Below are 12,248 nucleotides of genomic sequence, written 5' to 3' on the forward strand. Positions count from 1 at the left end.
GAGAGAGGGGGGAGGCAGATGCTGGACAGAGAGAGAGAGAGAGAGAGGGGGGGAGGCAGATGCTGGACAGAGAGAGAGAGGGGGGAGGCAGATGCTGGCAGAGAGAGAGAGGGGGGGAGGCAGATGCTGGACAGAGAGAGAGAGAGAGGGGGGAGGCAGATGCTGGACAGAGAGAGAGAGAGGGGGGAGGCAGATGCTGGACAGAGAGAGAGAGAGGGGGGAGGCAGATGCTGGACAGAGAGGGGGGAGGCAGATGCTGGACAGAGAGGGGGGGGGCAGATGCCGGACAGAGAGGGGGGGGGGGGCAAATGCCGGGCAGAGAGAGGGGGAGGCAGATGCTGGACAGAGAGAGAGAGAGAGAGAGAGAGGGGGAGGCAGTTGCTGGACAGAGAGAGAGAGAGAGAGAGGGGGGAGGCAGATGCTGGACAGAGAGAGAGGGGGAGGCAGATGCTGGACAGAGAGAGAGAGAGAGGGGGAGGCAGATGCTGGACAGAGAGAGAGGGGGGAGGCAGATGCTGGACAGAGAGAGAGAGAGGGGGGGAGGCAGATGCTGGACAGAGAGAGAGGGGGGGAGACACAGATGCTGGACAGAGAGAGAGAGGGGGGAGGCAGATGCTGGACAGAGAGATAGGGGGGGGGGGAGGCAGATGCCGGACAGAGAGAGGGGGGGGGGGAGGAAAATGCCGGGCAGAGAGAGGGGGAGGCAGATGCTGGACAGAGAGGGAGGGGGAGGCAGATGCTGGACAGAGAGAGAGGGGGAAGGCAGATGCTGGACAGAGAGAGAGGGGGGGAGGCAGATGCTGGACAGAGAGAGAGGGGGGGAGGCAGATGCTGGACAGAGAGAGAGGGGGGGGGAGGCAGATGCTGGACAGAGAGAGAGAGGGGGGAGGCAGATGCTGGACAGAGAGAGGGGGGGAGGCAGATGCTGGACAGAGAGAGGGGGGAGGCAGATGCTGGAGGAGAGAGAAGGGGGATGCAGATGCTGGACAGAGAGAGAGGGGATGCAGATGCTGGACAGAGAGAGAGGAGAGGCAGATGCTGGACAGAGAGAGAGAGAGAAGGGGGAGGCAGATGCCGGACAGAGAGAGAGAGGGGGAGGCAGATGCCGGACAGAGAGAGAGAGAGGGGGGAGGCAGATGCCGGACAGAGAGAGAGAGAGGGGGGAGGCAGATGACGGACAGAGAGAGAGGGGGGGGGCAGATGCCGGACAGAGAGAGGGGGGGAGGCAGATGCCGGACAGAGAGAGAGAGAGGGGGGAGGCAGATGCCGGACAGAGAGAGAGGGAGAGAGAGGGGGGAGGCAGATGCCGGACAGAGAGAGAGAGGGGGGAGGCAGATGCCGGACAGAGAGAGAGAGAGAGAGGGGGGAGGCAGATGCCGGACAGAGAGAGAGAGAGAGAAGGGGGAGGCAGATGCCGGACAGAGAGAGAGAGAGAGAAGGGGGAGGCAGATGCCGCACAGAGAGAGAGAGAGAGGGGGGAGGCAGATGCCGGACAGAGAGAGAGAGAGGGGGGAGGCAGATGCCGGACAGAGAGAGAGGGGGGTGGCAGATGCCGGACAGAGAGAGAGAGAGGGGGGTGGCAGATGCCGGACAGAGAGAGAGAGAGGGGGGAGGCAGATGCCGGACAGAGAGAGAGAGAGGGGGGAGGCAGATGCCGGACAGAGAGAGAGGGGGAGGCAGATGCCGGACAGAGAGAGAGAGGGGGGAGGCAGATGCCGGACAGAGAGAGAGAGAGGGGGGGGGGAGGCAGATGCCGGACAGAGAGAGAGAGAGAGGAGGGAGGCAGATGCCGGACAGAGAGAGAGAGGGGGGGGGGCAGATGCCGGATAGAGAGTGAGAGGGGGGAGGCAGATGCCGGACAGAGAGAGAGAGGGGGGGGAGGCAGATGCCGGACAGAGAGAGAGAGGGGGGAGGCAGATGCCGGACAGAGAGAGAGGGGGGAGGCAGATGCCGGACAGAGAGGGGGGGAGGCAGATGCTGGACAGAGAGAGAGAGACAGGGGGGGAGGCAGATGCTGGAGAGAGAGAGGGGGGGGGGAGGCAGATGCTGGACAGAGCGAGAGAGAGGGGGAAGGCAGATGCTGGACAGAGCGAGAGAGAGGGGGAAGGCAGATACTGGACAGAGAGAGAGGGGGGAGGCAGATGCTGGACAGAGAGAGAGGGGGGGAGGCAGATGCTGGACAGAGAGAGAGAGGGGGAGGCAGATGCTGGACAGAGAGAGAGGGGGGAGGCAGATGCTGGACAGAGAGAGAGAGGGGGGAGGCAGATGCTGGACAGAGAGAGAGAGGGGGAGGCAGATGCTGGACAGAGAGAGAGAGGGGGGGAGGCAGATGCTGGACAGAGAGAGAGGGGGGGAGGCAGATGCCGGACAGAGAGAGGGGGGGGAGGAAAATGCCGGGCAGAGAGAGGGGGATGCAGATGCTGGACAGAGAGGGAGGGGGAGGCAGATGCTGGACAGAGAGAGAGGGGGAAGGCAGATGCTGGACAGAGAGAGAGGGGGGGAGGCAGATGCTGGACAGAGAGAGAGGGGGGGAGGCAGATGCTGGACAGAGAGAGGGGGAGGCAGATGCTGGACAGAGAGAGGGGGAGGCAGATGCTGGAGAGAGGAGGGAGGCAGATGCTGGAGGAGAGAGAGGGGGGAGGCAGATGCTGGAGGAGAGAGAGAGGGGATGCAGATGCTGGACAGAGAGAGAGGGGAGGCAGATGCTGGACAGAGAGAGAGAGAAGGGGGAGGCAGATGCCGGACAGAGAGAGAGAGGGGGAGGCAGATGCCGGACAGAGAGAGAGAGAGGGGGGAGGCAGATGCCGGACAGAGAGAGAGAGAGAGAGAGAGAGAGGGGGGGGGGGGCAGATGCCGGACAGAGAGAGAGAGGGGGGGAGGCAGATGCCGGACAGAGAGAGAGAGAGAGGGGGGAGGCAGATGCCGGACAGAGAGAGAGAGAGAGGGGGGGAGGCAGATGCCGGACAGAGAGAGGAGGGAGGCAGATGCCGGACAGAGAGTGAGAGGGGGAGGCAGATGCCGGACAGAGAGAGAGAGAGAGAGAGGGGGGAGGCAGATGCCGGACAGAGAGAGAGAGGGGGGAGGCAGATGCCGGACAGAGAGAGAGAGGGGGGAGGCAGATGCCGGACAGAGAGAGAGAGAGAGGGGGGAGGCAGATGCCGGACAGAGAGAGAGAGAGAAGGGGGAGGCAGATGCCGGACAGAGAGAGAGAGAGACGGGGGAGGCAGATGCCGGACAGAGAGAGAGGGGGGAGGCAGATGCCGGACAGAGAGAGAGAGAGGGGGGAGGCAGATGCCGGACAGAGAGAGAGAGAGGGGGGAGGCAGATGCCGGACAGAGAGAGAGAGAGGGGGGAGGCAGATGCCGGACAGAGAGAGAGAGGGGGGAGGCAGATGCCGGACAGAGAGAGAGAGAGAGAGAGGGGGGAGGCAGATGCCGGACAGAGAGAGAGAGAGAGGGGGGGGGGAGGCAGATGCCGGACAGAGAGATAGAGAGGGGGGGAGGCAGATGCCGGACAGAGAGAGAGAGAGGGGGGAGGCAGATGCCGGACAGAGAGAGAGAGGGGGGGAGGCAGATGCCGGACAGAGAGTGAGAGGGGGGAGGCAGATACCGGACAGAGAGAGAGAGAGAGAGAGGGGGGGGGGAGGCAGATGCCGGACAGAGAGAGAGAGGGGGGAGGCAGATGCCGGACAGAGAGAGAGAGGGGGGAGGCAGATGCCGGACAGAGAGAGGGGGAGGCAGATGCTGGACAGAGAGAGAGAGAGAGAGGGGGGGAGGCAGATGCTGGAGAGAGAGAGGGGGGGGAGGCAGATGCTGGACAGAGCGAGAGAGAGGGGGAAGGCAGATGCTGGACAGAGAGAGAGGGGGGAGGCAGATGCTGGACAGAGAGAGAGGGGGGAGGCAGATGCTGGACAGAGAGAGAGGGGGGAGGCAGATGATGGACAGAGAGAGAGAGGGGGGGAGGCAGATGCTGGACAGAGAGAGAGAGGGGGGGGAGGCAGATGCTGGACAGAGAGAGAGAGAGTGGGGGAGGCAGATGCTGGACAGAGAGAGAGAGTGGGGGAGGCAGATGCTGGACAGAGAGAGAGGGGGGAGGCAGATGCTGGACAGAGAGAGAGAGAGAGGGAGGAGGCAGATGCTGGACAGAGAGAGAGAGAGAGAGAGAGAGGGAGGAGGCAGATGCTGGACATAGAGAGAGGGGGGGGGGCAGATGCTGTACAGAGAGAGAGAGGGGGAGGCATATGCTGGACAGAGAGAGAAGGAGCGAGGCTGATGCTGGACACAGAGAAAGGGGGGAGGCAGATCCTGGACAGAGAGAGGGGAGGCGGATCCTGGACAGAGAGAGAGAGGGGGGGGAGGCGGATTCTGGACAGAGAGAGAGGGGGGAGGCAGATGCTGGACAGAGAGAGGGGGAGGCAGATGCTGGACAGAGGGGGGGTGTCAGATGCTGGACGGAGAGAGAGAGAGGGGGGAGGCAGATGCTGGAAAAAGGGGGGGGAGGCAGATGCTGGAAAGAGAGGGGGGAGGCAGATGCTGGAAAAAGAGAGAGGGAGGGGAGGCAGATGCTGGAAAGAGAGAGGAGGGATGGCTGATGCTGGGCAGAAAGAGGGGGACAGATGCTGGGGAGAGAGGGGAGGGGCAGTTGATGGGCAGAGAGAGGGGGAATACTGGCCACAGACTATGCAGAGACAGAATGAATCATGTAGCACTCAGAGAGAGACAGAAGCTGCATAGGGAGGTGATGGAGATTAGGCAGGAGCTACAGAGACAGGAGCAGTTACTATGGAGACAGAGTTGGCAGGTTTAATACTCACAGACAGGGGTCATGCTGTGAGATCTTCAGTATTCCAGGGGTCAGAGGAGCATGTGACAGTTTCCTCCAATCGGGCAGTACTAATCAGAATGTTCTGAGCTCCTCCAATCACAGCTCGGCACATGCTCATCTGACCCTTTTGCTGAGATCAGGGAGGAGAGGCTCGGCACCGCAGTGAGTTGCAGGGACTTCCCCCGCTGCTGCTCTCTCACCGTCATCTAAGTCCCACCCCCTCCCCTCCGCTCTGCTGCCGCTGCCTGTCTGACAGTTTGAGAGGCGCAACGGCAGCCGACAGCAGCAGAGTAGCAGAGCAGGGAGAGCGCTTCTCCATCCTGGCGCCTCCCTGCTTTGCATACTCTGCTGTGCGGGTAACGCTGGGCCTGTTTTGAGACTTATACCCCTTTTTCACCACTGTAGCATGGGTCGCAGCCGTGTCGCCTGACACGGCTGCGACCTGTGCTACAGCCCCGTTCAGACAGCGCTCATCAACATGCCAATTGCCGGGTTGGTGACGCGGCTAGTGACGCGGCAGGGGCAGCGCTGGGAGATCACATGATCTCCCAGCGCCGCCCTCCCATACACTGTGAACGGGAGCTGTGTCGCCTCGACACTGCTCCAGTTCACACTACACAGCTTACCGAGTTAAACACGTGTTCAACCCGGCAAGCTACCTGGGTAGGATTCCCGGATCACTTGATCCGTGAATTTGCCGGGGGACCCTTTTCCACTAGGAAAAAACACGGGTAAATGCGCGCCCCCGCGCATTTACCAGTGTTTCACCCAGCAGGTGAAAATGAGTGACCTGCTAGATTGAGCCTGTGTATGCAGGCCGATCTAGCACCAGCGATAGCGACACGCGGGCCGCGCATTGCTATCGCTGTGTGGGGTACACACGGACAGATCATGCTTAAAATCTAAGCAATCTGGTGAGATTGCTTAGATTATCGCTCCGTGAGTACCCCCTTTACTGTATTTACACAAAAATCATAGTACAATTAAGTCTGGAAAAAAAGTCTAATGACCTGCCCGTTTGCTCTCCTTGTTGAAAATGTTGGTGTTACTCACCAGCCCCGCTCCTGCTTCCAGACCCTTGCCCTCTGCCTGGCTGCCCGCTCCTCAGAGCTATGGGAGAGATGTCATGACATCTCTCCCATAGCACCGCACAGGCACTCACGCACACTGCCAGAGCCGGAGCTCAGGATTAAGCTCCTACCTCTGGCTGCTGCTGAGGGGAAGAAGCCGGGCGCCCGCTAGTAATAAAATCTCAGCGGGTGCCCGGGATCTCCCTTGGTTAGGTGAGCCTGGGAGGGACGGATCAAGTGGCTTTGCGGGCCTTATACGGCCCCCGGGCCTGAGGTTCCCCACCCCTGCCCTAGGGGCATAGTTGGCCATCTGTGTAGGTGTTGGAGACCCACAGGATAAAGGTTTTAGGACCACACCTATGGGCAGGCCAGGAGAGTGGACAAGTTGGAGACTGACAGATAGGGGCTTATGTAATAGCCTACGAGCTGCATGCCCTGTGGAAATATCGGTAATTCTGTCCGTATTTTTAAATGGCACTTATTTAAATGGAAAAACCAGATTGCCAGACTAGCTGGAATTCTGCAGAGTATGCAGCTCTGAGGTGTTACATAAACCCCTTAGTCTGTTCCAGAGGATTGGAGCCCGCTAGAGGGAGACTCAGCAGGGACCCGAGTGGAGGACATAGGCAAACGCAGGGGGGTGTTTCCTCCGCAATTGTGACAAATATGCCGAGCAGTTGTATATAATATGATTACTAGAGCTGCGCCACATCATGCAGTTATAGGGACATAGCACCTTCTTCTACAAAGTTTGCTATGTGTGTGGATCTGAGTCCTCAGTCAGTGCACAGGGCCAGAGAGTAGCTACCAGGAAGAAGAGACAGGAGCCTTACCATGAGGAGGGAGAATGTGTGCTTAGAAAGTGCAGTACTGGTTCTATTTTGTATGTGTATTTATTATGGTATGTGTAACATTTTCCCGACCACTTATTTATATTATTTAAATATTTGAAACACGCTATACTATACTATAAGATGCACTGCTCCGCCTTCTCTATAAACCCGCCTCCAGGCACTAGAGCTCAGTTTGTAAGTTGGTGCCTGCAGTGCAGGCAGCTAACAGGGAGAGCTTCGTTAGGCAGCCCTGAAAAGAGCTTTTCTGAGAAGAAAGAAGACTTCAAGGGCCGCAGTACAGGCACTAGATGCTATATGTCATGATCACTATCGTGCTGCGGCTCCATCACCTCCCCCAGTGGCGCTGTATACTCCCGTGCCCTGATTGCCGGGTACTTACAGTGGAGGCACTCCGGTCTCATCAGGCACACATCACCACTGCTGCTCTCCTGGATCGTGTGGCCGCACTTACAGGGAGGAGGTAAGAGGGTCCCACAGGTGGGACCCGCCGAAATCGCGATCCGGACGCTTTCCCAGGAAACGGACCGCACCGCTGGCGTGGACACTGTGGCCGTGCAGGGACCCCACTATATCCACCAGGGCAAGGAGCACAGGTCGGATTTACCAAAATCTGTTTATTACAGGCTCCATAGTACCCGGTGGTGAAGCCCAGCAGAGGGGATAAGGCTCTGACCTGTAGCCCCTCCCCCAGCCCCAGGCGCCATCTACAGCAGATATTCCCGCCCTGGAGCTGCATCTCTCTCCCTCACTCCCTGTCGACGTTTGGGCGCCATTACACAGAGCTGCGCTGATTTTGGGACTGCTGGGCACTGTCTCCTCTGTAAAGCCGCCTGCTTCATCAGCGCTGAGCATTTACAGGACACTTAAGTATTCTACATGTTGTTTAGACAGTGTTAGTTAAGAACAAGTGCATAACTACAGGAATATTTAGTACAGGTATTCTGTGATCTACATCCAGTGTTTACTGTGCATTATTATATCTGTATACATACATAGTTAAATGTAGCATTACTAGTCCAGTGCAGTCTTATTGTTGTGTGTAATAATTTCTGCATTGTACCTGTGACTGTGTGTGCCTATAGCTGCCGTGCGGTTTCCATTCCGTGTATCACGCCTTGCTATCACTATATTCTGTACCCTGAGTGGGCTAGGTGCGTCAGGGATATATATATATATATATATATATATATATATATATATATATATATAGTGTTTCACAGGATATACTGTGTTCTGCATTGGCAGTCACACTCCACAGGGTTTTTTTGTCAGGTACTGTGTCTGGCTATATTGTACTGTTACGCCCTAAGGCTACGTTTCTATATAATGTCTGCTACACAGGGCGGGAGATCCGTGGCTGATTCAGCATCATGCAGTGCTGATGCTGCGGATTTATCTGAGGAAAATATTCCAGCTGAGGGTCGAGGTAACGGGAGTTCTGTACCCCTCAGTCAGTCTGCAGCACCGATGGCACAGCACACCAAGACCCACCTTGGGCTGCTTTTTCTAATTTACTGACTACGCTAGTAACGAGACTTACACCCCCTGTGGGACCTCCTGTGCCATTACAGCCACATATTGTCCCTATAGTTAATCCGCCATAAGCGGATACTCTGTCTACTCAGTTACAGCAATTAAATCAGTCTTTGGTTAAACAAAAGCCTAACCCTCGCCCTCCTAGGACCAAGGTGTCATCTAAGTGGGCCATTTCTTCCCCACAATCCACTCATGTTTCCGATACTTCATCCGACGAAGATGGGGTATATACTGACCCATCAGACACTGATGCAGATGCTTCTGATGAGGAATCTACAGCGCAAGTTGATGTTCCTGACGTATTGGAGGCTATCAAACTGATTCTTCAGATTGAGGATGAAACTGATCCTCCAGATACGTCTAAGAAACCTGATAAGTTTAAACGTCAGAAGGTTACTAAATTAGTTTTGCCATATTCTGACCATTTGGTTGACATACGTCAGGAATCCTGGGAGTCTCCAGGGAAGAAATTCTCCCTGTCTAAAAAGATGCTAGCTCGTTATCCCCTCTCTGCAGAGTTAAGTAAGAATTGGGAAACACCACCACCGGTGGACTCACATGTAGCTCGTCTTGTGGTGTCTTCTATTCTGCCTGTCACTACGTCACCTCTCTGAAAGAACCGATGGATAAGCGCATGGAGGGTTGCTTGAAGTCTATTTACACTCTTGCGGGTGCTGTGCATAGACCCACTATAGCTGCTTCTTGGGCTGCAAAAGGTATTGAAGCCTGGGTTCAAGCGGTTGAGGCAGAGCTACCTCTGAATTTTTCTGATAATGCCAGACAGTGTCTTTCATATATTACCACAGCCTCTCATTACATCCAGGAGGCAGCCTCTGATGCTGGTGTTCTGGTGGCCAAAGCGTCTACTACGTCCATTCTGGCTCGCCGGATTCTGTGGTTGCGGTCCTGGTCGGTATACCTGGACTCTAAAAAGACCTTGGAGGTGATCCCTTTTAAGGGAGCCATCCTCTTCAGGGAAGATTTGAACAAGATTGTTGCTGATTTAGCGTCTGCTAAAACTGCATGTCTACCAAGTACTAATCCTTCGGCTCCGAAGGCTAAAAGTACCTCCTTTCGTTCCTTTCGACCCGAAACAGGCTCACACTTCCAAAACCTCTAAGCCCAAGCCTAAACGTTCTTGGGCTGCCCGTCAGCCTGCTTCCAAACCAGACAAGCCTGCTGCATGACGGGGCGGGCTTCCCCCTGGGGGATCCCAGGGTGGGAGGCTGACTTCTGCAGTTCACTCAGGTATGGTTACAGACCACTTCGGACGCCTGGGTGAGGGAAGTCATCACTCGCGGATACGCCATCTCTTTCAAGACACATCCCCCTCACAGGTTTTGCTCGATGGTTATCCCTTCGATCCGATAAAGGCAAAAACTCTAAGTTTGGTGGTGCAATCACTCCCGGACACGGGAGTGATAGTGCCGGTGCCTCTGTCTCAGAGGGGCAGGGGGTACTATTCAACGCTGTTCTTAGTCCCGAAGCCGAATGGATCCTCCCGGCCCATTTTCATCCTCAAATCTTTGAACAAATTTGTGAAGGCATCCAAGTTCCGTATGGAAACTCTTCACTCTATTGTTCTGGCTTTGGAGCCCAAGGATTATATGGTATCCCTGGACATACAGGATGCTTACCTACACATACCTATTGCCGTATCGCATCAGCAGTATCTGCGGTTTGCTATTGGCAACCTACATGATCAATTCCAAGCCTTGCCCTTTGGACTGACTACAGATCCTCGGATCTTCACTAAGGTCATGGCGGTCATGACGGCCATTCTCTGTCGGCAAGATATCAGGATCCTGCCGTATATGGACGACTTTCTGATCCTGGCGAACTCCCCAGAGGTTCTCACCCGTCATCTGGAACCAACGGTCCAATTCCTACAAGCACACAGGTGGCTCATCAATTGGAACAAATCCTCACTGGTCCCTGCTCAGAGCATGGTGCATCTGAGGGCATTACTGGACACACACAACCAATGTTTGTTCTTGTCTCCAGAGAAGGTCCTGAAGCTTCAGGACAGGATAAGATGCTTCCTCTCTTGCCCACGAGTGTCGATACACTCGGCGATGCAAGTACTAGGCGGCTTTCGCCATGGTAGAGTACTCTCAATTTCACACACCCTCTGCAGAAGCTAATCCTTTCCAGGTGGGACGGCCTGCCTCACCGGATCAGATCTCACATGATCTCCTTGAATCCGGAGGTTCATCTGTCACTGAGCTGGTGGCTACAGGACCAACAATTGAGCAGGGGTCGTCCCTTCTGTATCTCCAACTGGGTCCTCCTAACGACGGATGCCAGTCTGCGGGGTTGGGGCGCGGTGTTGGAGAAACACTCTCTTCAGGGTCGGTGGACCAGGGAGGAATCTCTCCTCCCGATAAACATTCTGGAGTTGCGGGCAGTGTTCAATGCTCTGAAGCTTGCCCTGCCACTGGTACAGAACAGGCCTGTTTAAGTACAGTCGGACAATGCCACCACGGTGGCGTACATAAATCATCAAGGCGGCACGCAAAGCCGCATGGCAATGTTGGAAGTGTCAAAGATTCTTCAATGGGCGGAACGCCATCTAGAAACATAGGCCCTCATTCCGAGTTGATAGCTCGCTAGCTACTTTTAGCAGCCGTGCAAACGCATAGTCGCCGCACACGGGGGAGTGTATTTTCGCTTTGCAAATGTGCGAACGCCTGTGCAGCCGAGCGGGTACAAACACATTTTGTGCAGAACAAGACCAGCCCTGTAGTTACTTATTCTGTGCGATGATTGCAGCGACGAAGGTCCCGGAATTGACGTCAGACACCCGCCCTGCAAACGCCTTGACACACCTGCGTTTTTCCAAACACTCCCAGAAAACGGTCAGTTGACACCCATAAATGCCCACTTCCTGTCAGTCTCCTTGCGATCAGCCGTGCGAATGGAATCGTCGCTAGAACCTGTGTAAAACAATGATGCTCTTTGTACCCATATGCCGCGCGTGCACATTGCGGCCCATATGCGTGCGCAGGTTTGCCATTTTTTTTAAATGATCGCTACGCAGCGAACAACGGCAGCTAGCAATCAACTCAGAATGAGGGCCATAGAAACATAGAATTTGACGGCAGAATTGAACCACTTGGCCCATCTAGTCTACCCTTTTTTTTTTTTTTTTTTACCATATTTTTATCTCAAAACTTATTTGATCCTTATTTCTTTGTAAGGATATCCTTATGTCTATCCCATACATGTTTAAATTGCTCTACTATCTTGGCCTCTACCACCTCTGATGGGAGGCTATTCCACTTGTCCACTACCCTTTCTGTGAAGTAATTTTTCCTCATATTTCCCCTGAAACCCCCCCCCCCCCCCCCCCCCTCCAGACTCGGTGCATGTCCTTTTGTTAAAACTCTTGATATATTTGAAAGTTTCTATTATTTCCCCCTTTTCCCTTCTCTGCTCCAAACTATACATATTGAGATTTCTTAGTCTTTCTGGGTATGTTTTGTGATGTAGGCCATGCACCATTTTAGTTGCCCTTCTTTGTACAGTCTCTAATGTATTAATATCCTTTTGAAGATATGGCATCCAGAATTTAACGCGGTATTGTAGATGAGGCCATACCAATGACCTATACAGTGGCATTATTACTTCTTTCTGCTGCTGATTTCTCTCCCAATGCAGCCAAGCTTCTGACTAGCCTTCCTCATTGCTTTGTTACATTGCTTACCTGCCTTTAAGTCACCATAAATAGTGACTCCTAGACCCCTTTCCTCCTCAGTAGTTTCCAGTATAGTGTTATTAATACTATATTTAGCCTTTGAATTTTGAGACCCAAGTGCATGATTTTGCATTTTTGGGCATTAAACTGTAATTTCCACACTCTTGACCATTAGTCTAGTCTACCTAGATCCTCAGACATTTGTTTTACCCCACCTGGTGTGTCTACCCTGTTGCATACCTTTGTGTCATCGGCAAAAAGGCATAC

At 54.8% G+C, this 12,248-nt stretch overlaps 2 protein-coding genes across 3 annotated transcripts in view; one reads left to right on the plus strand and one right to left on the minus strand.

Annotated features, from left to right (window-relative positions):
• The window catches only part of THOC7 (THO complex subunit 7), a 113,106-nt gene that overhangs the window by 83,607 nt on the left and 17,251 nt on the right, over window positions 1–12,248 (minus strand). Inside the window, exon 1 of one of the 2 annotated variants that reach the window (XM_063940912.1) lies at window positions 4,814–4,841. The exons of the other annotated variant lie outside the window; for it this stretch is intronic. Within the exon in view, the coding sequence (XP_063796982.1) occupies window positions 4,814–4,826 (13 nt within the window). The 5' untranslated portion in view covers window positions 4,827–4,841. Of the gene's footprint in view, window positions 1–4,813; window positions 4,842–12,248 lie in introns of those variants that run through there. 2 annotated transcript variants of the gene reach the window in all.
• The window catches only part of ATXN7 (ataxin 7), a 320,951-nt gene that overhangs the window by 11,423 nt on the left and 297,280 nt on the right, over window positions 1–12,248 (plus strand). The window lies entirely within an intron of this gene.

This window comes from Pseudophryne corroboree, chromosome 9 (genome assembly GCF_028390025.1).
Source record: "Pseudophryne corroboree isolate aPseCor3 chromosome 9, aPseCor3.hap2, whole genome shotgun sequence".
Classification (NCBI taxonomy): Eukaryota; Metazoa; Chordata; class Amphibia; order Anura; family Myobatrachidae; genus Pseudophryne; species Pseudophryne corroboree.